Below are 25109 nucleotides of genomic sequence, written 5' to 3' on the forward strand. Positions count from 1 at the left end.
AACTACTCACAGCTGAATGTGGTTTAACAGATGTCTGAGGCAAGAAGAAATGCACTTAAGGAAGAGAGGGAAATATATTTAAGGAAGGGAGACAAAGAGTGATTTCTTTGAAGGTTTGCTTTACCACTGAAGTGAGACAGGAAGAAGCAAGTAATGGGAGTAACAAGTCTACAAAAAGTGAGGGAAATGTAAGAGAAAAAAAAAATAGTTGAGGAGTAAGAACAGTAAGGAAGGAATGAATCTCAATGTCTGTTAGGAAGCAGAGAGTAAAAGCTGACAAGCAGGATGTCTTTGGAAGAGGGTTTACAGACTGCAGCACTATTGATTACAAGCTAGCATATTGAAGCACTGGGCTGCAGACTAGTCACTGTGCAGGCTAAAATACATGCAGAAATGACTGGCTTCCCAACTCTTGCTTAAAGCACAAGGGGAGAGGTGGTAGAAAGTTTCTATCCAAAATAAATGGTAGGTGGGTGGAGATGGCTCAGACTATCTTTTGGCTGATCCTGCTGTGTTTATGCTTTAGAGGTGTTTCCAGTGAACCTCCCTGCAACTCCCTTACACCCTGCTGAAGAGAGACAGGCAGAAAAAGAAGGGATGATAAGAGTTTGTGGGTGAGTAAGGTATAAACTAAAAAAGGTTAAGACTAATCAAGTTTAGATGCCTTTATCTCCAAGCAGTACCCAGTTAGTCCAGGAACAGCTTCATTGGAAATCCACTATGAGTCCTTGAAGTTTCTAAGTGTAAATCATAATTGCCAGGCAGATATTGCTTGTAATTGACCGCTTGAACACACATACGATGCATGTGCTCAGGGTTCTACATTTGTGAGCAAACAGACCAGAAAACAAAAGACCTTTATTTTCCTCTGAGAAACAATCTCATTTTCACTTGTCATGTTGACTGCTTCATCTCCTTACCTCCTTTTTCTGGGAAATGGTGAGTTTGGAGTTGATGAAGCACAGTATATATTGAGCACTGTCATTGTTGCTGTGTGGAGTGCGCAGCAGCGCACAAGTAATTATCATCTTGCATTGAGCAAGTGACTTTTAATCTTTCAGAAAACCATGGCCTTTGTACAGAAAGCAGAGAAGACTGCAGCAGTGTGGGGAAAAGATGTAGTACCAAAGAAAGCAGCAATCTTGGAAAGCTGAACAGCTGACACAGAGCAAACAAATAATTTCTTGGTAAACTTAGACCCTTATGTCTGCTCACTGATATCCTGTTTCATTATCCTTTTCTGCTTATGCCCTCCTCCCCTCACACACACGCACACACATGCACACGGGAACGCTACAGAATCCTGAAAGCCCAAAATCTCGAAAGTTCAAAATAGTGAAAACACACAGGATACCAACACTTAACTATGTTCCAGCACAAGTACATGCAGAAACAAATAAAACACAAACCATATCACTCTTCTCCAAGTATAAGCAGGGGGGCAAGCCCCCTGCACCCCCACGTGGTGGGCTACACCCCCCAAACCCCCTGCTACTTAAATATATCAACTCTGAGGTTGGACTTTACTGTAGTGAAGTGCAGTCTTGGAGTTGATGTATTTAATTAGCAGAGGGTGTGGGGGGCTTGCCCCCCTGCGTAGTTGAAGGGTAATTTGTTTCTGTATGTAAGTGTTATTATCCTTTGAGTTTTCAGTATTTTAAACTTTCGAGATTTTGGTCTCAGGATTTTGGTCTTCAGGATCTTGGGCTTTCAAGATTCTGTAGCGCTTCCATGCACACACATATACACAAGCGGATTTATGTTTTTACCAGTGTCTCAAAATCACCATACTTATGGGCACATGTGACAGTATCACTAGGAGATATTTTAGAGTGCCGACCAATACCTATTCCTTGTCCCATTATAGGCACACCTAGAGATCAGTAACATCTGGTCAAAACCCTTTCCTTGTCCCATTATAGGCACACATAGAAATCTTTAACATCTGGCCATTCCTTTATGTCAGCTAAGTTATGTAGCTGTTATACAAACAAGCACCCTTGGAACAGGGTTCACGAGATGCCAGACTTCTTTTAACAACTTACTATGGCAGGCTTATCAACAGAAAGAAATTTGCCAAAGATGAAAGCTGATTTTATCCATACTGATGATCCCTATGCACGGTATAACATGAAGAAAATACTTTTGTACTTCAGAAAACAGATTTCTCAGCCTCTGTAGCATGTCCTTCCTCTATAGTAAAAATAATATCCATGATGGATGCTTCATTTTCAAAGAACCAAGGTCTTCATTTTGTTCCTTCCTATTTACACCAGCAACTTTGCTTGGTGGACTTATTTGCGTAGCTCTACAAACTGATTACTGCTTGTTACTACATGCTGCTTGTACTACTAGTACAGTGTGTTATTATGTGCTATAAGCTGATATACTATAATGCACTACTAGGGCTTTTACAAGAAATTGATTGTTTAGTATGCTTGTTATACTGCTTTGCCTGTGTCATAAGACTTATAATGCATTGGTGATGAAAGCAACAATTGAAGCACAGCAGGTGCCAGTATCACACGTTAAAAATGAAAGCTGATATAAATGAATAATTAAATACACAGAATAAAATACAATACAATACAAAAAATAAAATAAAATTAATAAAAGGCACACACTAATATTAGACAAATTAATCTAGGTGAACAAATCAGCTTTAATATGAGACAAATGAACCTAGTAGATCAAATCAGTGGCAGTGTGAGCTGCATATTATAAAACCAAACCTAGAAGCATTTGCTTCTTCTTGTAATGCTGCTTTATAAAGTTTCTTGGGAGCAGCTCTTTCCTCAATGTTTCTTTAAACAAGAGTGCCTCTGCATGCTTGCTTCTTGAAACTAGAGCAAAATGTAAAACCAGCAAAACATAACAGAATTACTGATAGTTCAAACAGGATGGAAAAAGGCAGAAAGAGAACTCTGAAAGGTGTTGTAGTTGCTAGATGCTATACTGCTTACTCCTTTCCATTAGAACATCTGGAATACTTCTACCCCGGATGGTCTGCTCTGCCTTTTCTATGTGTTTTGTCTGTTAAGCTTGTGTTAAACGCAGATTTCTGAATGCGGTCCTTATAGCTAGTTCTTAATGGGCTTCAACGATATTCAATGTGTACACTTCTCTTGCCACCTACTTTTCACCTTTTGCCTGCAGATTGTATCATTACTTGTTTCTTTCTCTTATTTGTAAGGCTAGTACTTATTATAGATTGTAGTATCTTAATGTACTTGCATCTGTCTTAGACAGAAACACCTGTAGCCAGTAACAGCAGATACATAGTGCCCAATAGGCAATTACTACATTGATATGGTTTACTGTCATAGTCCTGAAACATTCAGTCTTGAAACCCATAATTCTGAGACCATTAATATTGAAAAACAAAATGTGGAAGACCACAGTATTGAACACCTGGACTTGCTCCCCTGCAGGACCCTTGTTAGGTTCATAGAATGATACTAGGCTATCGAATCGGAGGCCCTTATAAGTCTAGCCAATAATTTCACCCATGTTCCCTCAAAGTCAGCACCTGTTTCCCCTGTCCAGCAGGGACACAGGTGGGATCACAGTGGTATATTTTCTGTTTCCCATCCAGTCCAGGTTCCTGTTAAAGAGGACTAGATAGGTACTCTGCTTGACATGGAGAGGGAGTCTATTCCACAGCTGGTGGAGTCTTTAGGATACAAATCTATGCCACCAACAAGTTCTATTAATGTCACAGACCAGGTTAAGGTCTTGTGTGTGGGTTGCACAAGTGGAGTTTGTCTTACAGATGTGCAGCAACTTCATCAAAGTTGGGTCTGAAATGGCCTTGTATGCCAGACACAGGTCACCTCAGAGCAGTCTGTATGAGACTGAGTAGAGGGACAGGACCCTTAGCCTATCTGTATAGGATATGTGTTTGAGACCCTGGATTTTCCTGGTCTGGATCCTCTGTGGTCTCTCCAACTGCTGCATGTGCTTGACAAGGTCCATGCCGAAGGGGGCATTGTACTCGAGAATGGGTCTGATAAGGGAGGAGTACAGGGTTGTTATGACCTCCTTGTTCCTGGATGTAATACCCTTATTTATGACGTGGGCCATGTAGAAAACCTTCTGTACAACTGAGGCAACATGGTGGTCAAAAGTCAGGTTGCTATCAACCTAGGTGCTAAAGTCCCTCACGACTGATTGCATGCTTAGTACGTTGTTATGAATGTGATAATTAATGGGGATGACATTTTCCCCACAGGGGAGAATGATGCATTTCTTGGCATTCAGTTTGAAGCCATGCTTCTGGCACCAGTCATTAGTTTGGGTAAGGCCCTCTTGGAGGATGTTCACATCACTAGGGGGAATTTAAAACAGCACCCAGGTTGCAGTCATCTGCAAACTTGGTCAGCCACAGACCACTGGTTCTGGATTACACCTCAGAAATGTATATCCCAAACTGTAGAGGCCCCAAGACCGATCCTTGGGGTACACTGCTCATTACGGGTATACTACTAGAGGTGACTTCCCCCTACTTTGACTGAATGGAGTCTATCAGTGAGACAATTAGCTATCCATCTGGTAACATATGGGTTGATGAAGTCGACCAAGTTTAACAGGCATGATCTCCCTTTGACAAAACCAAATTATGTGGGGTCAAGCGTTTGGAGTTTACCAATGTCCTTGTTTATAAGGTTCATGATAATGTGTTCCATGGCCTTGCAGATCAGGCTAGTTAGGCTGATAGCCCTATAATTGCCTAGATCAGTGGACGCTCCACCTTTGTGTAGTTGGATGACAGTTGCTGTCCTCCATTCAGCTGGGATGAAGCCGATGTTCAGGCTTTGTTTAAATAGGGTGTCTAATGGAGCAGAGAGCTCATGCCTGAGTTCATGTAGGATACAGCCAGGGATGTTATCGGGTCCAATGGAGGCTATATTTTTTTGCCTTTGAGAGGTGATGAAGGGTGGGGAGCAGGTGCTGGGGATGTCCTGGTTTACTGATTGGGCGGTGAAGTTTTCACTGAGCCTGTCTGCCAGCAGGTTAGCTATATCTATTGTGTTTGTGTATGTGGTATTATAGACCACCAGTTCAGAGCAGATTTTGGTGTTGCCTTTGAGATTGCGGACATATGTGAAGAAGGCCTTGTGATTGTCCTTGGTGGATGTGACCAAATTTGACTCGGTTAGCCTTAGAGGATTTCACCAGTGACCTTATTTGCTTTTTCAGATAAAGCAGAGATTGCTTCCAATTTGGCACCTGCTCCTTCTTGGCCCTGGACAGCAATTTTTTTCCGTCTGTTATAGAGTTTGTTTATTGCTGCTGTCCAATAGACAGGTTTACTCTTCCTTGAGGAAGATGATTTGGTCCTGTCAGGTATTGGTGAGGCCATACAGCTATGTAGGTGCTCATATAGTTTTTTGGTGTAGGCTTGGACATTAGTGCTAGTTCCAACTGAAGTGATGATGGCTGTGAAGCTGCTTATACCTGCTCTGAGGAGATTTTAGTCAGCTTTTGAAAAGTTTTTTCGTTTGACCCTGACAAGTGGGGGGGGGAGATGGTGACTTCAAAAGTGATCACTTTATGGTCAGATCTTACCAAGGAAGATGACACTGTAGGAGTGCTACAGTGACTATTCATGTTGGTTAGGACCAGGTCCAGGATATTTTCACCTCTCATAGGGGTGTCAACCAGCTGATCCAATGCATTGGCACTGACAAAGTTGAGGAATCTCTGGGCATTTATGTTTGGGCTAGAATAGGTCTTCCACTCTGTGGTTGGGTAGATAAAGTCACGCAGGATCAGGGTAGAGGATTGAATCTTGATGGACTCAAGTAAGTCAAGATAGGTGGAGTGGGAGTCCTGAGTTATGGTTGGGGGTCTGTAGCTAGCTATAATTTGAATAGGTGCTTTGTCAACAGTTAACCGCACTTGGAGTGTCTCCTGTGCATCATACCATTTGACCAGTTTGAAGGTGTGTATGTCTTTGATAAATATTGAAACTCTACCTCCTTTGGCTTTGTAGCCCTCAGTTTGGGGTCTGTAAGTATGGTAGGATGAGTAACTTGGTAAGGTTTGGGTGCTCTCCTCAGCTTTGAACCAGGTTTCAGTGACTGCACAAATGTCAACGTCCTCCAGGGCAAGGAATTGTTGCATTGATTGCAGTTTCATGCTAAGACTCCTAGCGTTTATCAGCATGACCTTTAAATTTCATTTATAAGAATTTTTCATGTTGGTAATTTTGTGCTCATGACTTTGCCTAAAAAAGTCACTATGGAGAAAGCAAGAACCTTTGCCAGAAGCCTAAAGCCCAGGGGAGACAGATGAAGGCCATCTGTGGCAAAGGATCGTGGTCTGTAAATCATGTCCTCCCAGGCTGTCAGGTACTGGATCCCCATGGAATGACACCAGAAGCTAAGCCAATTGTTAAAGTCAATCATTTTCTGTTTGTATTGAGGTATCATTCTGGGTGATGGTAGCATGCTGCTTAAGGCTAGGGACATACCTACCTGGGACACATATTCAGTGAGCTCAGTCATGTTTCTCTTCATATAGTCCAGAAAGGTACATCTCAAGTCATTCACACCAACATGGACTATGACAGAGTCATAACAGTACCTGTTGTTAAGAGACTTGAGTGCGTGCATAATATGGTGGATTCTAGCACCTGACAAGCAGCTTACTGTGAGTTTCACCTTGTCTAGTCTGGTGTGGGGCACATCTGTGTGTCTTACAATAGAGTTTCCTATGACTAGTATATTGGGTTTTTGGTTGGGCTTTAGAGGCTGAGAGACACAGACGTGTGTACTATGTGTAATGCTTGGTGTTGTGAGTTGTGATGTGCATGTGTGTTTTTGCTTTAAAGGTCTCTTTTGTTTAGGTATGTTTTTTGTTAAACCCCCCCACATATGTAGGAGTGTGTTGTACAGATGTGGGTGGTGGTAGAGGTGTGGTGTTTGTACAGACAACCTTCTCAGTGCCAGATGTACTGGCTTGTGACTGAGACAACAAAGATTTTAGGTTCTTAATGTGATTGCATCTCTCACATATTGTGTTCCTAGGTGGTAGTAGTAGAAGGTTTTCTGTGTACATAAGCCATTTGCTGCACTGTCTCAGGATGCCCATATCAACTAGACTAGGAAGAGAAACCATAGGAAAGTGTTCATCCATAGTTATCAGAATCTGTGGAAGAGAGGTCAGGGATAGTAGAGTGGGTACTATCTGAGGAAAGTACCTATAGGTGTGAGTAGGGCTGGATAAAATTAATACAGTAGCTGCAAGCGAGGGCCTCACTCACACAGGGGTACTGGTAAGGGACGAAAGTGTAACTGAGATACCTCACAAAGGGTTAAAACAGCACAGTGATGGTGTGCAATGGGCAAACAAGCACAAACCCATGCAAATGCTGGGTTTAAATACCACAAAAAATAAAAGTAAAATGGAAATACTGAAATTGACCAATCAACCTTTATCCCTGAGCTCTTAGCTCAACACCTGATGCCAGACCAGTTTCAACCAGTTCACTTACTCCCACTAAGTGCAGACAGGCCCTGGCTAACACAAGATGGCGTAGCAGGAAACACAGGAATCACACAAACATATCTGAATACAGCAAAACCTGTAACCAGACTATGTTAAAAAGATTTAAAATCGGATAAAAAAAATTTTTTTAGTATATTTTTGATATGCTTTTTTGCATATGTTTTTTAATCTGATTTTAAATATATATTTTTAGTCTGATGATATAATATATTAGTCCATGAAGTCAATAAATGTAATTACTGACTTCTGTTCTTTAGCATTGCTGCTTAATTAGTTTTAATTTATGAATTCTCTAATTGTTGAAGTAATTATGATGTGTCAGTATATGATTGGAAGCTCATGTTTTTAAATGGAAATCTGTTATTCACTCAGTTGTATGGTCTGATGAAGCATTGGTACACCAACAATAAAAACATTGACTGTTTGCTGGATTCTGTAAGCAGTGGATTGATGAAGCAGCATATGAACTGAGACATTGCAATGCTGTTTATTGGACTCTGCATGGTAGCTGTTGCTTTATTTTTCGATTTGTTGAGACTGTTTGTTTTTATAAGCACTGCTTTTACCTCCTGGACTTTTGCCTGTTTTTTCATTATATACATATTTAAACTCTGTTTAGGTCAGTTTAACACAGGAGAACAGATACACACTTAAATATAACAGTAGCAAACAAGAGCAAACTGATTTAAACAAATTAACCAATAAAAAACTCAAAACTGAGCCCTGTTCCAGCAGTCTTCAGTCAGACAAGTTCTAACTGCACACTCCTGCCACTATGGTGCAGGGGGAACCTTCTCCAAAAAAAGATGGCCTGGATTAGTGCTCAAGTTATACAAACAAAGCTAGATTCAGCAGGTCTGAATCTAGTTTATGCTACAGCAAACAAGGCGCACCAATTTCAGAAAGAAAAAGTTCAAATAAACAAGCACAGTAAGCCTTTAACCAGCAATTCCCAGTTCAGAAGGGCAGAATCTACCCTATCCTCCCACAAGAGTGCAGACCACAAACCTTCTTAATGTAAAGTAACTGGCCTGAAGCTCAAGTGCTTAAACCAGAACTAAGACACTTTTAGAATAACAGACACTATTAAGCCTTCACCCAGCAACTCCCAACTTAGAAGGATATAAGCTACCTCTCCTGCCACAAGAGTGCAGGCCACAAACCTTCTTAATGTAAAACAACTGGCCTGAAGCCCAAGTGCTTAAACCAGAAGGTTTAGAATAACAGTTACAATTTAATCAGGCTAATAGCAAGCAGTAATAAATGCAATTGAGTACTTTTAAAATCAGGCAGCAAAAGCAAAATAAAGTAATAAAGTATGAAGGAACACAAATACAGTAAAAGCAGATGAATAAAGTGCATTTTTTTTTCTTTTTTTAGGTTAAGAGGGAAGGGATGAAACATGATAATTTAAGGTTAAGGAACTAGGGGGGGTGGGCCTTCCCATATGATCTCCCTCTACTCAGTAGAATAAGCTGATGAGATGGGACTGGGAAGAGTGTCCAAAATGAAATTTATAGTAGGACAGGCAACTCAAAAGCCACCAAATTTAAGAACACGACAATGACTGGGTGGGTGGGAAGGGGAACTCTTAAAACTCCAACAGAATAGAAAACTTAAAACAAAATAAATGTAATACTAGAATAAGATACAAGATATAAGTGATCAAACCTTAAATAGTTTCAAATCAAAATTAAATGCAGAGATTAGTGATACTCAGAGCAATGCAGACCACACAAACACTTCATCTTACTACAGATATTTCTAAATAAAAGAGCAATTATGTCCTCCCACTACTTAACTGATGCTATTCACAGTTTGCAAAGGAATTATTTGGTAACGTTTTTAACTGATCCTAGCCAAGAACTTTTAAAACTCCAACAGAACCGAAAACTTAAAACAAAATAAATGTAATACTAGAATAAGATACAAAATAGAAGTAATCAAACCTTAAATAAAGAGCTTCAAATTAACATTAAATGCAGAGACGATTGATACTCAGAGCAATGCAGACCATACAAACACTTTAGCTAACTACAGATATTTCTAAATAAAAGAGCAATGCTATCTCTCAGCTCCTCACACTACTTAACTGATGCTATTCACAGTTTGCAAAGGAATTCTTTGGTAACTTTTTTAACTGACCCTAGCCAAGAACTCTTAAAACTCCAGCAGAACAGAAAACTTAAAACAAAACAAAGCACTAGATCCAGGTCTGTACCCCTGCAGGACACATGTTAGCACTCATTCCTAGGGTCACAGTTGTATGGAGATTTGGTATTCAGGCTTTTTAGACATTGTGGTCTTTAGAGTTTTGACCTTTTGATATTATGGTCTTAGGATTATAGGTTTCCGGATTATAGGCTCCAAGATTGTGATAATAAACTCATTGATATGTCTTTCCTTCAACTGACTGAAAGAAGTAATTCAAGAATGCTTTTATTATGGCAGCCAAAGTTTGGGTTAATTATTTTTATTCTTTTTTATTTTATTTTACATTTGTTGACCGGGATTGTCTGACTGAGCTGAAGAACCCTTTTCAGTGGAAGCCCGGGGAGAAAAGCTCCAACATTTTAAAAATTTTCATTATAAATTAGCATTAAACAGCAATGTTACAGGATTATTACAAGACATTAAGTAGGAATACAGAGTTATACAGTGTCAGTAATCAGGAGTATAGCAAAACTATTTCAAGATGTATAAAAAGAAATATGTCATTAAGATGAATATAATTTTTGGGGTAAGTGGTTACAAAAACCCAGTTTTATCAAAATGTAGTTGCATGAAGACAATTACAATAGAATGTTTCTTTGAGGCGATTTGCTTAATAGATTTTTAGAAGACAGTAGAAAGAGTGGTCAAGGAAGATTAGATAGAGCTAGTGAGAAGAGTGAGTTAAGGGCAGAACGTAGATTAAGGTATGAGAAGTAGGGGATGTTTAAGGAGGGAGAGTGTAGTGGCAGAACCAGTCACTTTTAAAGTGCTCTTTGGTGGCTGTCTTAAATTGTTTAGGATGTGTAAGGGTCCTGATTTCTGGTGGGAGCCTATTCCAAGTAATAGTAGGGTGATAACTGTACATGTTGCATCCAAATTTAGACTTGGTTTTGTAGATTTGTAGTAGGTCTTGGTTAGAGCTTCGGAGAGGTCTGGAGGGAGAATCATGGGAGATGAGAGGGGATAGTGCTGGGCAGTAGGAAGGCCAGTATAGGATAGCATGGATGATCTGGAGCTGAGGGAGAAGAAGCTGGTGGCATAATTCAAGCCAGTTTAGGTGTTTTAGAGAGAGACAGTGATGGGATTTGTAGGTTTGTTGGGCAGCAAATCTAGCAACCTTGTTGCAGGTAGATTCGAGTTTGGTCAGGAATGCTGAGTTAAGATTTGTGGGAATCTGAGAATTGTACATTAGGCTAGGTAGAAGGTAGGTAAGAGAGAGAGTAATCTTGGCTTCAGAGGTAAGGAATTTCTTGTTACAGTAAAGGAGCCCTAGTTTTGAATGAGTCTTTTTGATACAGTTATTAACATGCAAGTCAAATTTAAGCTGATCGTCGATGGTTACGCTTAAGAGCTTAGTGCTGGATTCTACCTGAATGGGAGTGTTATTAAGGGACTGTATTGAGAAGGAGGGTTTACTATTGTTGAACCTTTTAGGTAAGAAGAGTAACAGCTTTGTTTTTGTAGGTCAAGGATGAGCTGGCTGCTGGAGAGCCATGTTTCAACTAAGTTAAAAGATGCCTGAGTAGCTGAGAAGAGCTTAGAGGGAGAGTTGGCTGTGGTGATGACTGTCGAATCATCTGCTTATTGCACTAAAGATGAGTGAGGACAGGGGGTATAGAGCCGATTAGTAAAGATATTAAAAAGTAAAGGCCCTAGGATAGATCCTTTGTACAGGGAGAGGAGGAGAGAGTGCAGAGTGCCATCTCACTGATTGAGATCTATCAGTGAGGTAGCTGGAGAACCATGCAACAGTATCAGAGGAGAAGTTGAGGTCATGCAGTTTGTGCAGCAGAAGAGAGTGTGAGACAATGTTGAAAGCTTTTGAGAGGTCCAAGAATAGGCAAGAAAGAAGTTTATGGTTGTCCATGGCTATAGAGACAGTGTTGAGGAAGGATAATAGAGCTGCTGTGGTGCTATGTTTGGGTCTGAAGCTGTGTTGAGTGGGTGTAAGCAGATTTTCCTGTATTAGATACTGCATAACTTATTTATGAATACATTTTTCTAATACTTTAGAGAGAGGGAAGAGGATAGTGATAGGTCTAAAGTTGGAGATATCAGAGGAGTTACCTCCTTTGTGTACAGGTAGAGTGTAGCATTGTTTCCAGATGGAAGGGACTTTAGATTCAGAGATAGAGTGATTGATTAGGATAGATACAGAGAGAGCAAGAGAGGCAGCTGCTAATAGAAGAAAAGTGGAAGGAATATTGTCAGCTGATGCTGAGCATGGTTTTAATTTAGAGAGTAGAGTTTTGATGTAGGTAGTAGGTACAGGTTTGAGGGAGAAGGTATTTGAGGAGATAGTATTAGGAATAGGTTCAGAAAAGTTGGAGATATTAGTAGTAGAGGAGTTTGGGTTAGGGTTCAGTAGCTTAGATATTGAATCGATGAAATAGGTATTGAAGATAGTGGCAGATGTTAAGTTGTCAATCTCGCCTTCATTGGATGGGGGGAATATACCTCGGCCCTCGGCCCACACTCTAAAACTGTTCTCTCGCTAATTTTATGCCTCTCGAGCGCCCCCATATCCTTGATGCTCAGATGTATCCTAACCAGCTCAGCTGCCACCTTTCCATGAGCAAGTTTTACCACCTTGGTAAGTTTTTTTTTTGTTTTTTTTTGGTTTTTTTTTTTCTTTTCCCTTCCTTTTTTTTTTTTCTTTTCTTTTGTTAGCCTTTATAATTAAACTTTTTTGTTTTTCTTTTTTTCCCTTTCCTCTATTTCCCTCATCCTCCCTCCCATAAGCCCTTGCCTCTCCCCTTCTTCCCCTTCTCTTCCCCCTCTTGTGTTCTGTTTGTGGTGTTTCTGTGGTGTGTTCCCTTGTTTTTTGTTTTATTGGTTTTGTTTTTGGTGTGTTGTTTTGGTGTTGGTGTTTTGTGTGTGTGTGTTTTTTCTAGTGCTCAGGCTTCGTAGAGGTTCAGGTCGCTGTCAGAAAAAGGACTCAGAGAAGTGTGAAATGTCTTCGACAGACGGGGACCCCTGGTGTGTTTACACACTTTGACAGTGCCTGTTTACTACCTGCCTCTGCAGGTGTGCAGGGCTGAAATGGCCCAAATAGGAGGCTTATTAAAGCCGAGGGGCTCCCCGCAAAGCCCGATCGCTCCCCAGCCCTCTGCATCGGTGAACCGGCGGTCCCAAGTCCCAAGCCTTCGGCTGCTGGCAAGCCCGCCGCGCTCCTGGCGGCTCGCCTTCGCTGCTGGCGCTCCGCTTCTTCAAATCGGTTCCGCAGGAGCCGATCCTTCTACCAATACCTTTGTCAGTGCATCTCACGCAACATCGCCAATATGCCTCCCCCATCTCCACGACCCCTTCCGTTCGCTCTCCATCTACCATCAGAAAGAGTCCTCTCCCCAGATCCCCATCGTCTCCCCATATCCGAGCGGCTCTTCTTCCTCATCCAAGTCCTTTAGGTCATTAGAGCCATAGAGAGGGTGAGTAGACTGTTAAAGTCTCAGGCATTGGCCCAAATGGGAGATGACTCTTCAGCTCTCATCAGACAGCGCTAAGTCCACAATATTCCCTTCCGACTTTCATCCCTCAGCTCATCAGACCTCCAGCCTTACTCCTCCAGAGTTCCTGGAGCCAGGCGCTCTGAGCCCCCGAGCTGAGCTCCAGCCCTTGGAGCGATCCTCCTCTTGATCTCTTCATTGGAGGCCTTTCCTGGCCTCTCTCCCTTCCGCCCCGGAAGAGGGCATTGGACCTTGTCATCCTCCAGTCTCCCTCTCAGGCGCTGGGCGCGGGACCTCCAACCCCGCCGAAAGGCCTCCCTGACATCCCGCCCTGTGGCTCGCTGCTCTTCGGCCCCTCGCAGCCTGGCTGGCCTCCCTGGCCTCGAGCCTCTCGCCTCGGAGCAGGGGAGGATACTAGCCCCAGGAGGGCTCCAAGCTTCCTCTGGAGCCTGCCTCCCACTACAGCAGCATCTCCCACCTCTCCCTCACCCCTCCCATTCCCCCCCTCTTCTCCCCCACCTCTTCTTCCTCCAGCGGAGATTTCCCTCTCTTCAATCTCCCAACCTTCCGGGTTCGAGATCCAGGTTTCTCCTGAACTGAGATGGACCCTCTTCCCAGGATGGAACATTCTCCTGACCTGAGTCCCCAGTGCATCTGATCGAGGATTCCTGATTCTTTATCTCTTGTTGGTCCAATCCAGGAGGACCCCAACTTCATTTGTCCTTAATCCTTCTTCCTTCTTACCTGGAGGTACCTGGACATCTCCTCCTTGGGACTTCTCTCCCACCTGGAGGCACTTTTCGATGTGGTGGATCGAATTACTCGGAGGCCGGACGGGTGCTGGCCCTCTTCGGCCTCCTTCGGATTCGGATTTCATCCCCAGTGGATGCAGCGGCCTCTAAAGCCCAACGTCCCGGTTTTGACAAAAAGGTGTTCAGTGCAGCAACCTGATAGACCCCAGCTCAAAAGCAGCCATCCTGATGCTCCTCAGTACCTATCTGGACTGTGCAGTCCAGGATGTTAGAAGAGTTTCCTAGGGTAAGCATTATTCAGTAGCTATGGATTTTCCTATCAGTCGCTTAATTTGATCAGAGAGAAGAGATTGGAGAGTTTTCTTCAGCTAATCAGGAGCCTTGCAACAGGATAGAGTGGCCTAACATTATGTTAGATCCGACATTTGATAACTCTATACCTGCCTTTTACAGGATCCATATTTCCAGCTATGAGATAATAAACAGCATTCACAGCTGGAGGGGTAAAGCATTTTGTTGGCATTAAGGCTACAATCATTTGCAGCTTCAGTTACCTGCATTAAGTCCTACCCAGGAAGTGTTGAGGGTTGAAGACCCCTGTCCCTGAGATGGCTGAACAATTTTGCAGAGGCCTCACCAAAGATGGCAGCCTCTGCAATTTTGGTTCTTGGAAGTCTCTTCTCAAGTTCTCCACACTCAATGAGTCAATGGGGGTTGGTGAGGGAGTGAGAAACTGTGAGCTCGATTCAAATCTCAACCACTCACTTTTGCAGAGAGGAGGAAGGGTGGGCAGAGTGGCAGGGGGGGCCCTAGGGCAGGTCAGAACCTAGCAGCAGGGGGTCAGGGCTCCCCCTAGGAGCAGAGGGGGTATGCAATCCATTGTCGTGATGGAGGCCCCATTGGGACAGCAGGGACAGCCAAAAGGGGAGCGCTGGCAAGCGAAAAACCCAAGACAAATGGGAGCATGGAGCCCGACAAAAAACCCTTGGAATTCCTTTACATTCCCACGCCGGAAATCCAACTTCCAGAAAGGGTTAGAAATTTCCAGACGGCACCAATCTAGATCATCCAAAACTGCTGCAAAGACCCTTATCCCAACCCACTCCTAGCAGAGCAGCCAGTCCCCCAGGAGGTCCACCAGTCTTCCGAATCTACTCAAGGTTCTTTATCCAAACTGAATAGGGAGGAGGAATCCAAAACAAGTCAGCAGACCAAACAAACTGGCCGTGAAAGAGACCAGATTCTGATCCTCACCTTTACAGTCAATTCTACCCTTTCTGGAAGGGGACAAGATGATGAAACACCTTTGGACAGAGAACAACATTCTGATGGCATCAACGGGGACCATAGGGGGAAGAGACGCCGAACAAAAATTCACACCCTTTGGTCTTCCTCTCCCCAGAGTGTTTCTAAAATCCACAGTGTTCACCAAATGTATGGCACAGAGACCAGTCCAATCACTATCACCAGGAGTCCAGGCCAGAGGTGGCACCAACTGCTCCAGACTGTTACCCACTCAAAGCCCTGGATTCCACCAACTAGATCCTGAGACGACCAAGGATTCAGGTGGTCATCAGCTATCTAGGCTTTATAAATTTTGTAAGCACTTTCACAGATTCACCAACAAGCCAGACCAGACAATTTCACCACATGCAAAGTCTGCTTTGAATCTTAGATAATTACTTCAACTGCATTGTCATGTTCAGTCTTGACAAAATTCAGGCCAGATAACTCCTCTGCCGTTGTCTTTATCAGGCCGCTTAGATACTTTTTCTTCCTCTCCAGCAGGCTTCTATGCCTCTAAAAAGCAGGCCTTTAGCCCAATGGTGGTCTTTCAGCTTCTCCTGCCATCACAAGATCATGATAAGTCCAATCGTCTTCGCAGGGTGTCTTCCTGATATTGTCCAAGGCAGTTGCAAGGCGGCTCCTTCTTTCCTCCCCTTTCGCATTTGGCACTGATTTTGATTACTGGCACTTGGCAATTCAGGGAATGTTGGTGGCCATAATCCCGAATGGCCTTTTTGAAGCATTCCTTTTAATAATTAGGCCCCCTTAATGAACGGGCAGACGATTCCATGGCATCCCCCTCCCGATTTAGGAATGTACATCCACAATACTTACATAGCTTAGTAATGCAACAAGTACATGTACTGTCTGGAGAACTGTGGCATACCTTTACCTATACATCTCCACGCAGCACCTTCTCAGAGGGGGGCAATGCCCACTCGTGAGTGGTTTCTGATAGCAGTGGGCACAGCCAACAAGCACATCAACACACTCTCGGATCCGAGTTGTCGAGCACACAAAAAACTTTAACTTTGAAGTCCTCTTCTTCCAGGTTGCTGATTGCAACGATATCCCCGAACTCAACAACATAGCAACAACAACAATGCTTCCCCTTTCCCTTCCAGGCCCCCCCAGATCTGAACCCCAGAGACGCCCAGTCTCAGAACTTCTCTGGCCCCTTCCTCCCTTCCGCTAATTTCCACCTTAATACCCCCAGATTCCTAAACTTCCAAGATCCCTCTTCACTTCCTTGCTTTGGCCCCTTCCGACCTATGGTTTCATTGTCCTGCATCCTATACTATGGTTTCTTTGGTTGCATCTGGATCCAGTCCCAGATCTTTTTGGCTTGGGGATCCCAGCTGATGCAATGCATCTTTTCTTGGCTCAGCCTCCCACCTTTTCCTCTCCACAGAATGCCTCTTTGGTACTCTTTGCAGATGATTTCCAGTCCCAGATCTTTCAGCAATCTTCCTTCACTTTAATCTCCAGATTTAATTCTCTGCATTATACTGCTTCTGGGCAAGTCTGGGCAATCCTAGGTATATCTCCCAGATACTCTAATTGGTAGTCCCATAATCTTTCATCTTCTCTTCAAACAGTTCTTAATCCACAGTAAAACATTTCAAATCCACCATGTTTTGAATGGGCTGCAGCATCATATACTATAAGCTTTGCAAGGCATTCCTTAGAGTACCAAAATTTTTATAGGTCTTCCCTAAGTTTTCCCACCACAAATTTCCTCTTTCCATCTCCTTAAAGCCCTTCTTTGCAGTTGGTTCCTTTTTTCTTTATTGAAGGTTCTTCTTACTGTATTTTAATCCGTCCTTCTTACACCTGCGCTCCACTGTCCTTGAGCCCATGCCCTCTTGATCTCCTGAGTTTTCCCATTTTCTCTCAGCTGAGTTCCTGTTTATTCCATTAATTTTCCTTCACTCTTCCTAGATAAATTCTCAAATTGGGTAAAATCATCAAATTCCATCCCTCCCCAATTTATTCTCCAGATTTAGTTCAAATTATTCTTGCATCTCCATTCTTTTTTTATAATTGGGCCCTTTTTACAGAATCCAACTCTGCAAGATCTTTGAGTTACTTCAATCAAATGATCTCTGATGGAAAGAGCAAAACTATCTAATCTGATCCCAATGGCTTCTATTATATAGGATGTTCATCGCCAGGGACGCTGTATTTTAGAGAATTATATTGGTTTCATTCCTATCATGAAATGTTTTGCACTTATGAGAGAATAAGCCTAGAGCTATAGCCTTCTCTGTTCCAGCATTCTGTTGGCTACTCAGGAGCACTGTTGTGCCGCCTCAGCTCTGCCTCAGAGAACGCACTTTTAGCAGAAGAGGCTGCCTAAAGAAGCTACAAGCTTCATCTACACATTTTCGCCAGGCTACCAGAGCCACTCAGCCCCCAGAAGGAAACCATCCGACAGCTCATCCCTCCAGAAACTGCAATGACAATTAGATTCCACTTTATCTCCAGACCCTGTTATGATGATTCCTCACTGTTCTCTTTTAGCTTCTTTCCCACCCATGCCCTCATGCCCCTAGCCTGGACTGAGGTTTCTTTTCCCTCTTCCTTGTCCTGATCTAACGCTCCATGTTAGTTGTCTAGATCTTGCGTCCTAGCCTAGCTTCCTTCTCATGTCCTGTCTGCCTATCCTATTTATTTCCTTTTTTTCTAGTCTGAAGAGTGTATTTATTTTTTTTTTTTCCTTGAGCTATCCTAGAGATGTTAGCTTATACCAGTATCTTGGATGCTGGATTGCCTCCTCCTCTTTTATATCTTCGTGGGATATCCTTGCCTTAGTTTTTTTTTTAGCCGGCGCAGTGTCATCTCCATCCAAACAAGTTCAGCTAGCAAACGATGATCTGGGGAGTTACAGATGGTAATCATTCTTTCTTCAGATGTCTTGTCTGGGCATGCATTGATGCATTGGGGGAGCTAAGATTACCGGGATGTAATATTTGGTTAATAGAGTTCCAGAACTTTTTAGGATTAGATTTTAGGGCTGTGGGAGGTTTGTTATAGAAGTCCTTTTTATCTTTGTTTATGTGTTTTTTGTCAAATTTCTGACTTCTTCATATTTTTGCAAGTCTGCAGGGAGCTTAGTTTGTGACCATTTTTTCCATAATTTGTATCTAGTTATCATAAGGGTACGAGTGGCTTTTGAAAGTCATGGAGATATGGTGTACTTAATTCGGACTTTTCGAGGAAGAGCAAGTGAGTCTAAGATGCTAAGGAAGGTGGAGTTGAAAGCTAGGACAGCTTCTTCTAATGGGAGTTGGGTAAGGACTTTCCAGTTTACTTTAGAGAGGAGGTCATTAAAGGTTTCTGGATGGAAGTTAGAGAGTTTGCGACAAGTGATAAATCTAGGAGGTTTTGAGAAGTGGGGAGTGAACCTAAGTACTTTTATAGGGGAGTGATCGCTCCGGATGTTTGGTAGGGTTTCAAGGTTATAATATTTGGAAGGATTAGATACAAGTACCCAGTCAATAAGAGTACTAGATGTGTGAGAGTTGTTTGTATGAGTAGGTTGGGAGATTAGCTGTGTAAAGCCATATAAAGTAATATGAGTTTGGATTACTGAGAGTTAACCAGTTAATGTTGACATCCCCAAGGAGGATAGTTTCATTGGGGATGTGTTGAGAAAAGTATGAAAGAATGTTTTCAAGCAGAGGAATGTTGTCTACTGGAGGAATATGGATGGCTGCTACTGTGATAGTGGTGTGGTCACTGATTTTAAGGCTAGCTGTAAGTAGTTCAGATTAATAATAATAATAATAATAATAATAATAGTTAATTAATAATAATTAGTTACAAAGAGTGTAGCCAGGTATATACCATATAAGCTGCAGCTCGCACTTTTCTAAAATAATTTATTGCCATGTATATTGGGATGTGCTAAAGTTTGAAAAAGCAGTTTTGTGTTTACTTGGTTTTATATTTTAAGTGTTTCAGAATGTCTGATTTGCTAAATGGCCTTTTTCCATAAGAATCTGATTACAGAAGTTTTTTTTTTAAGTACTGAAAAGGTATATGTTGTAAAACATATGCTATTTGTGGTTGGGGTGCTACACTTGGGAGGGTGCTGTATTTGAAAAGATGGTGTACAATTACAACAATCTTAGCTATGCCATTGTCAGTTACAGTGTTAGGCTCCCTATGTTCTCTGGGCATTGCCATTATGGAGCTCGCATCCAGAAACCTTAGTGTTCCGCTTACTGTTTTAGATGAACATAGGTTCATAGGTTGGTACTAGGCTATCGGCCCTAGGGCCTATACAAGCCTAGCCATAACAATTCCCTGGATATTTCTTCCCACAATATTTACTTCCTTGGACCCCTGTCTAGCAGGGCAACTGACCTGATCCCTGGGGTGAATTTCCAATCTCCCATCCAATCATCAAGGATCCTTTTGAAGAGGGCCAAGGAGGCGCTCTGCTTGACACCCTCCATGACCCAGGACCACCACTCCACCTTTCTGGAGACTGGAAAACATGAAGGTCCTACTGAACACCCTGATATTGGTCGATTTCAATTACCCTACCATTAACTGGGAAAACTACTCGAGTACAAACTCTCAGGCCCAGTGCTTCCTGGAATTCATCAACTCAAATGCCCTGGATAAGCTGGTAAATTCCCCTACCAGAGGTGAAAGCATATTGGACCTGGTCATCACAAAAATGGGCAACAGGTGTTCCACACCGGAGGTCAACCCATCACTGGTTAGATCAGACCATAAACTAATCACTCTGGATGTCCACACCCCACCACCACCCCCAACTTAGGAAACCATAGTAAAAAACTTTTCTAAAGCAAACTTCACCTTACTTAAGACAGAGGCGGTAAGTTTCACAGCCCCCACGCTAAAGAATAACGCTGCCCAAGATGCAGAAACCTTTACAAATTCACTCTATGAGCACCTACAAGGATGCATGGACCGTGCCATCTGTAGCAAAACCAAGACTCACTCCTCTAAGAGAAGGAAACCAGTCTGGTGGACCCCTGCCATAAACAGGATATACAACAGAAGGAGGAAACTAGTTCAGAAAAAAAGCAAATCCCACGAAGGAAAGACATCCCTGATCAGTATCAGTAAGAAACTAAGGTCCCTCATAACATCATCCAAGATGAACTTCAAAAGAAAAATAGCCAAGGATTCAAAAGATAACCACAAAGCCTTCATTAGCTATGTTAAGAATCTAAGTGACAACTCGCAGATATGCACTGAGCTAGTGCAAAATAGCACAAAATATACTGAACATACTGATATTGCCAAAATCTGGGCAGATAGATTCAGTGCAAACTTCACCCCCCTCTCACCCCCAAAAGGGCCCACAACAATACTGGAAAAGTGTTGTGTCCCGGAAATCACAGACGCACAGGTGAAAATAGTCCTTTCAAAAACCAAAAACACGGCGTCAATGGGGCCAGATGGTGCCCCAGGCTGTGTCTTGCATGAACTACAGAACAAACTAACCCCCCACCTAAACAACGCTGTTCATCCTCAGCCTCTCCGCAGGCTACATGCCCATAGAATGGCGCACAGCAATGGTTATTCCACTCCACAAAGGAGGGGCCACAACTGACCCAGGCAACTATCGCCCCACAAGACTGACCAGCCTGGTCTGCAAGGCCATGGAACGCCTCACCATGGAACTCATCAACAAAGACACTGGGAACCTCCAAACACCTGACCTGACCCAGTTCGGCTTTGCTAAGGGCAGATCATGCCTACTAAACCTGGTTGATGTCTCAGAGACAGTCACCAAGGCCATAGATGAGGGAAAGGTTGTCCACACAGACTACCCTGATCTCGCCAAGGTTTTCGACACCATTCCCCAATCGGGCATCACAGAAAAACTCACCATCCTGAACATAAACCCCTATGCCACGAGACGGGTTGCCAACTGGCTTATAGACAGAACCCACATGGCAAGAATAGTGGGCTCCAGGTCCGACTCCAAACCAGTCACAAGTGGTACCCCGCAAGGCTCGGCCCTGGGGCCCCTACCATTCGGCACATACATCTCAGAAGTACAGGCAAACACAGGAGGACAATGGCCAGCCAAGTTCACCGATGACTGCAAACTGGGAGCCATAACTGACTCTCCGGCTGACACGGACATCCTCCAAAAGGGCCTTACCGAGACGGACACCCAATGTCAAAGTCATGGCCTCAAGCCAAAAAATGCATAGTCATCCCGTTTGGGAAAAACAAAACACCCATGAATTACCACATAGGTGGCAGCCCCCTTAACACAGAAGAGGTAATAAGAGATCCGGGGACCCAGGTAGACAGTAATCTCTCCTTCGACAACCACATCGCCAAAGTAGTTAGGAAATCCTTCTATGTGGCCCATCCAACCACTAAAGGGTTCATATCCAGAAATTCTGAATGTGAAACACTGTTTATTTTTTTCTTAAGACTAAGAACTCAGTATTCAGCCATGCATTCTGTATGTTATAATCACCCACATAGCCAGTATGCCATAAACAAACTTTACAACAGAAGGAAGAAACTGTTGCAAAAGAGAGTAAAATCCCATGAGTGGAGGAGCTCCCTGGTCAGCCTCAGTAAAAAGCTGAGATCCCTTATAGGATCCTCCAAAGCTAGCTACAAAAGCAAAATTGCCACTGATTCTAAGGGCAACCACAAAGCATTCTATAGCTATGTCAAGAATCTCAATGGCAACACCCAGATCTGCTCTGAGTTATAGCACAATGGCACGAATATTACAGAACAAAGTGATATTGCCAACATCCTGACAGATAAGTTCAGTGCTAACTTTACCCCCTCCTCTCACCCCTAAAGGGCCCATATCTATACAGGAAGAATGCAGAGTGCCTGTAATCACATCTATGCAGATAAAGGCTGCACTCTCGAAAACCAAAAACACAGCATCCTTGGGACCGGACAACATCCCAGGCTGTGTTTTACACAAACTTCAGAACGAACTGGCTGACCAGTTGGGAGGGTGGCCTAATGGTTAAGGTGTTTGCCTTACAAACACAAGGTACAGGGTTTGAATCTCACAGGGGATAACTGGTGAGGCTTAAAATGGCTCGCAAGGGCAGTTAGCCTAGTACTAACCTATGAACCTAAGCGCCATGTTCAATCATAGTCTTACGTCAGGCTTTGTGCCCACTGAATGGCACACAGCAACAGTTATCCCACTCCACAAAGGGGGAGCCACCACTGATACTGGGAACTATCGCCCTATTAGTCTGATGAGCCTGGTCTGCAAGGTCATGAAACATATCATAATGGAACTCATAAACAAAGACATTGGTAACCTCCAAACTCTGTACCCCACCCAGTTCGGGTTTGTGAAAGGCAGATAATTCCTTCCAAACCTGATCAACTTTTTTGAGGCAGTCACCAAAGCCGTAGACGAGGGTAAGGTGGTTCACACAGCCTATCTTGACCTCACCAAGGCTTTTGACACCATCCCTCATTCTGGAATTATAGCTAAACTCACTAAACTAGGTATAAATCCCTACGTCACAAGATGGGTTGCCAACTGGCTCACTGACAGAACCCACACTGTAAAAGTTGCAGACTCCAAATCTGACTTCAAACCAGTGACAAGTGGAGTACCACAGGGTTCAGTCCTGGGACCTCTCCTGTTTGGTATCTACTTCTCTGAAGTACAGGCTAACAAAGAAGGCCTCTGGCTAATGAAGTTCGCAGATGACTGCAAACTAGGAGCCATAGTCGAGTCCCCAAATGATGTGGACATCCTACAGAAGGGTCTCACTGAGACAGATGCCTGGTGTCAAAGGCATGACCTCAAGCTCAATGCCAAAAAGTGAATTGTCATCCCCTTTAGTAAAAATTCTGTACCCATGTACTACCACATAAACGGCAGTCTACTTAATGCCGAATGTGTGATAAGAGACCTTGGGACCCATGTGGACAGTTGTCTCTACTTTGATAATCACATTGCCACAGTAGTCAGGAAATCTTTCTATGTGGCACACCTCATCACAAAAGGGTTCTCATCCAGGAAAAAAGAGGTGATTGTTCCCTCTATTCAGCACTCAGCCCCATTATTGAGTACAATGCCCCTTTTGGAATGTACCTCACAAGACATCTGCAGCAGCTGGAAAGGCCACAGAAGTACCTCACAAAAAGGATTACTGGCCTCAAACAGATGCCCTACACTGACCATCTCAAAAAACTCCAGATTTTCTCTGTAGCATATCGCCTACTCTGAGGAGATCTATGCCTATGATATAAAGCTATGTTAAACCCAGAGCTGTTGGACATGCTACACCTAAAGAAATCCCAGTCCCTCCGAGCTATATGCTCTAGGGACCTAAACCTTGTCACCACAATAAACAGGACATGCTAGAGGGATAGATTCCTGTCCCAGACACTTCCTATACTCTGGAACAAGCTACCCATCTCTGTCAAATAAAGTTCCTCATTAGCACTCTTCAAGAAAAGCCTTGATGAGTGGATGGCAAATAGGAAATACACCCCGGGGATCACTTCTATGGCTCTGTTCAACAGGGGCACAGAAAATTAACTTTCTTGGGTGGCGTAAGCCAGGGAACCTTGTTGGCTAGGCTTACTTTGGCCCTTGGGCCGATAGCCTAGTACCTACCTATGATCCTATTTCTGGTAACTAGTTGGTGGAATTTTATTTCACATCACTGCATATCTTGATGCTGAGTATTGTAAAAATGTGAACCAAGATTGTCTCTTCTAATAACATATGTCTGACAGAGATTTTTATATTTTTATCCTTACCGTGTAATCTGTTATGCACCCAATATATTCTTTTACTAAACATTGCTGTAATTAGTCTGTTAGTTAACAATACAGACTCTTTATAATGAGTTAGTATTACTTTAACATAAATTTCTGTTCAGTTTTGTATTTAAAACTTCTGTACCTATACCTTGCAAATTATAAATTTTGCTGACACTAGGTAAGATGTGATGGGCCATGATTCTCATTCTGTGGACAAATTATGCTTCTTGTGGTCAACGTCTTTGAATACATTTAGAAAAGAATGTCACTGGGAGAAGAGATAAATATATAAGACATCGACATATTTTGTCTATAAAGTATTCTTTCCATAGTTTTAAAATTCTCGTTTAAAATCATTGTAGAATATAATTGCATATTCTAGCAATACTTTGTATTTTGACAAGTGCTCAGTTTTTATTTATTTGCTTTTTAGTCTCCTTCCTGACACATTGATTGGAAGCTCTAGCTGTATCCATTTGCTGGCATTTTATCGACAAATTTTAGCTGATGCTCTTCTAAGAGATAGAATAAGTATGCAGAATGCTGGTAAGTAAACTTTGCATTCACAATTTATACTTTTACTCTTAGACGTAAATAGTTGATAGTAAGTTGCTTGGTCAAGGATGGTCTGCACCTGTTTCCTCTAGGCTATTGAATACTGGCTTAAACTTTATCCACCTCGCAGTGCCTGTTTTAAGCAATGCCAAATTGACAATCCTACAGACATAGCAAAATCAACTGATCTGAACCTGAAGGTGTTACTGCTCAATGCCAGGAGCCTTAATAAACAATACGCTCCCTCCAAGTCCTCCTCACACTCAAGAATATAAACATCTGTGTAGTTAGCAAGACATGATTTAAAGCAGGAAAAAGTACTATGGCAGTGCAAGCTTTCAATGCCTTCCACACTTTTAGACCAGTAGCTGCACAGACAAGGACTAAAGTTGGAGGTATCTTGATATACATCATTAACCAGCATACCTGTAGGTTAGTTAAACAGGATGGCACACTGGAGTTCCTCCATGTGGAGATCACCATAGACAAAACCCCATACCATATCCTAGCCCACTGTAGGTCACCCTTCATGTCCCAAAAAGCTCATAATACATACTTGATCCTATTGGAGACA

The 25109-nt window shown here is 42.8% G+C and overlaps 1 protein-coding gene across 1 annotated transcript in view; it reads left to right on the forward strand.

Moving 5' to 3' along the window:
- NPHP1 (nephrocystin 1) overlaps positions 1-25109 on the forward strand; it is a 1368595-nt gene that overhangs the window by 1003551 nt on the left and 339935 nt on the right. Inside the window, exon 17 of the mRNA XM_044057279.1 lies at positions 24414-24526. Coding sequence (XP_043913214.1) covers positions 24414-24526 — 113 coding nt within the window. The remainder of the gene's footprint in view (positions 1-24413; positions 24527-25109) is intronic.

Source organism: Protopterus annectens, chromosome 1.part2, assembly GCF_019279795.1.
Source record: "Protopterus annectens isolate FY-2018-M chromosome 1.part2, PAN1.0, whole genome shotgun sequence".
Lineage (NCBI taxonomy): Eukaryota > Metazoa > Chordata > Ceratodontiformes > Protopteridae > Protopterus > Protopterus annectens.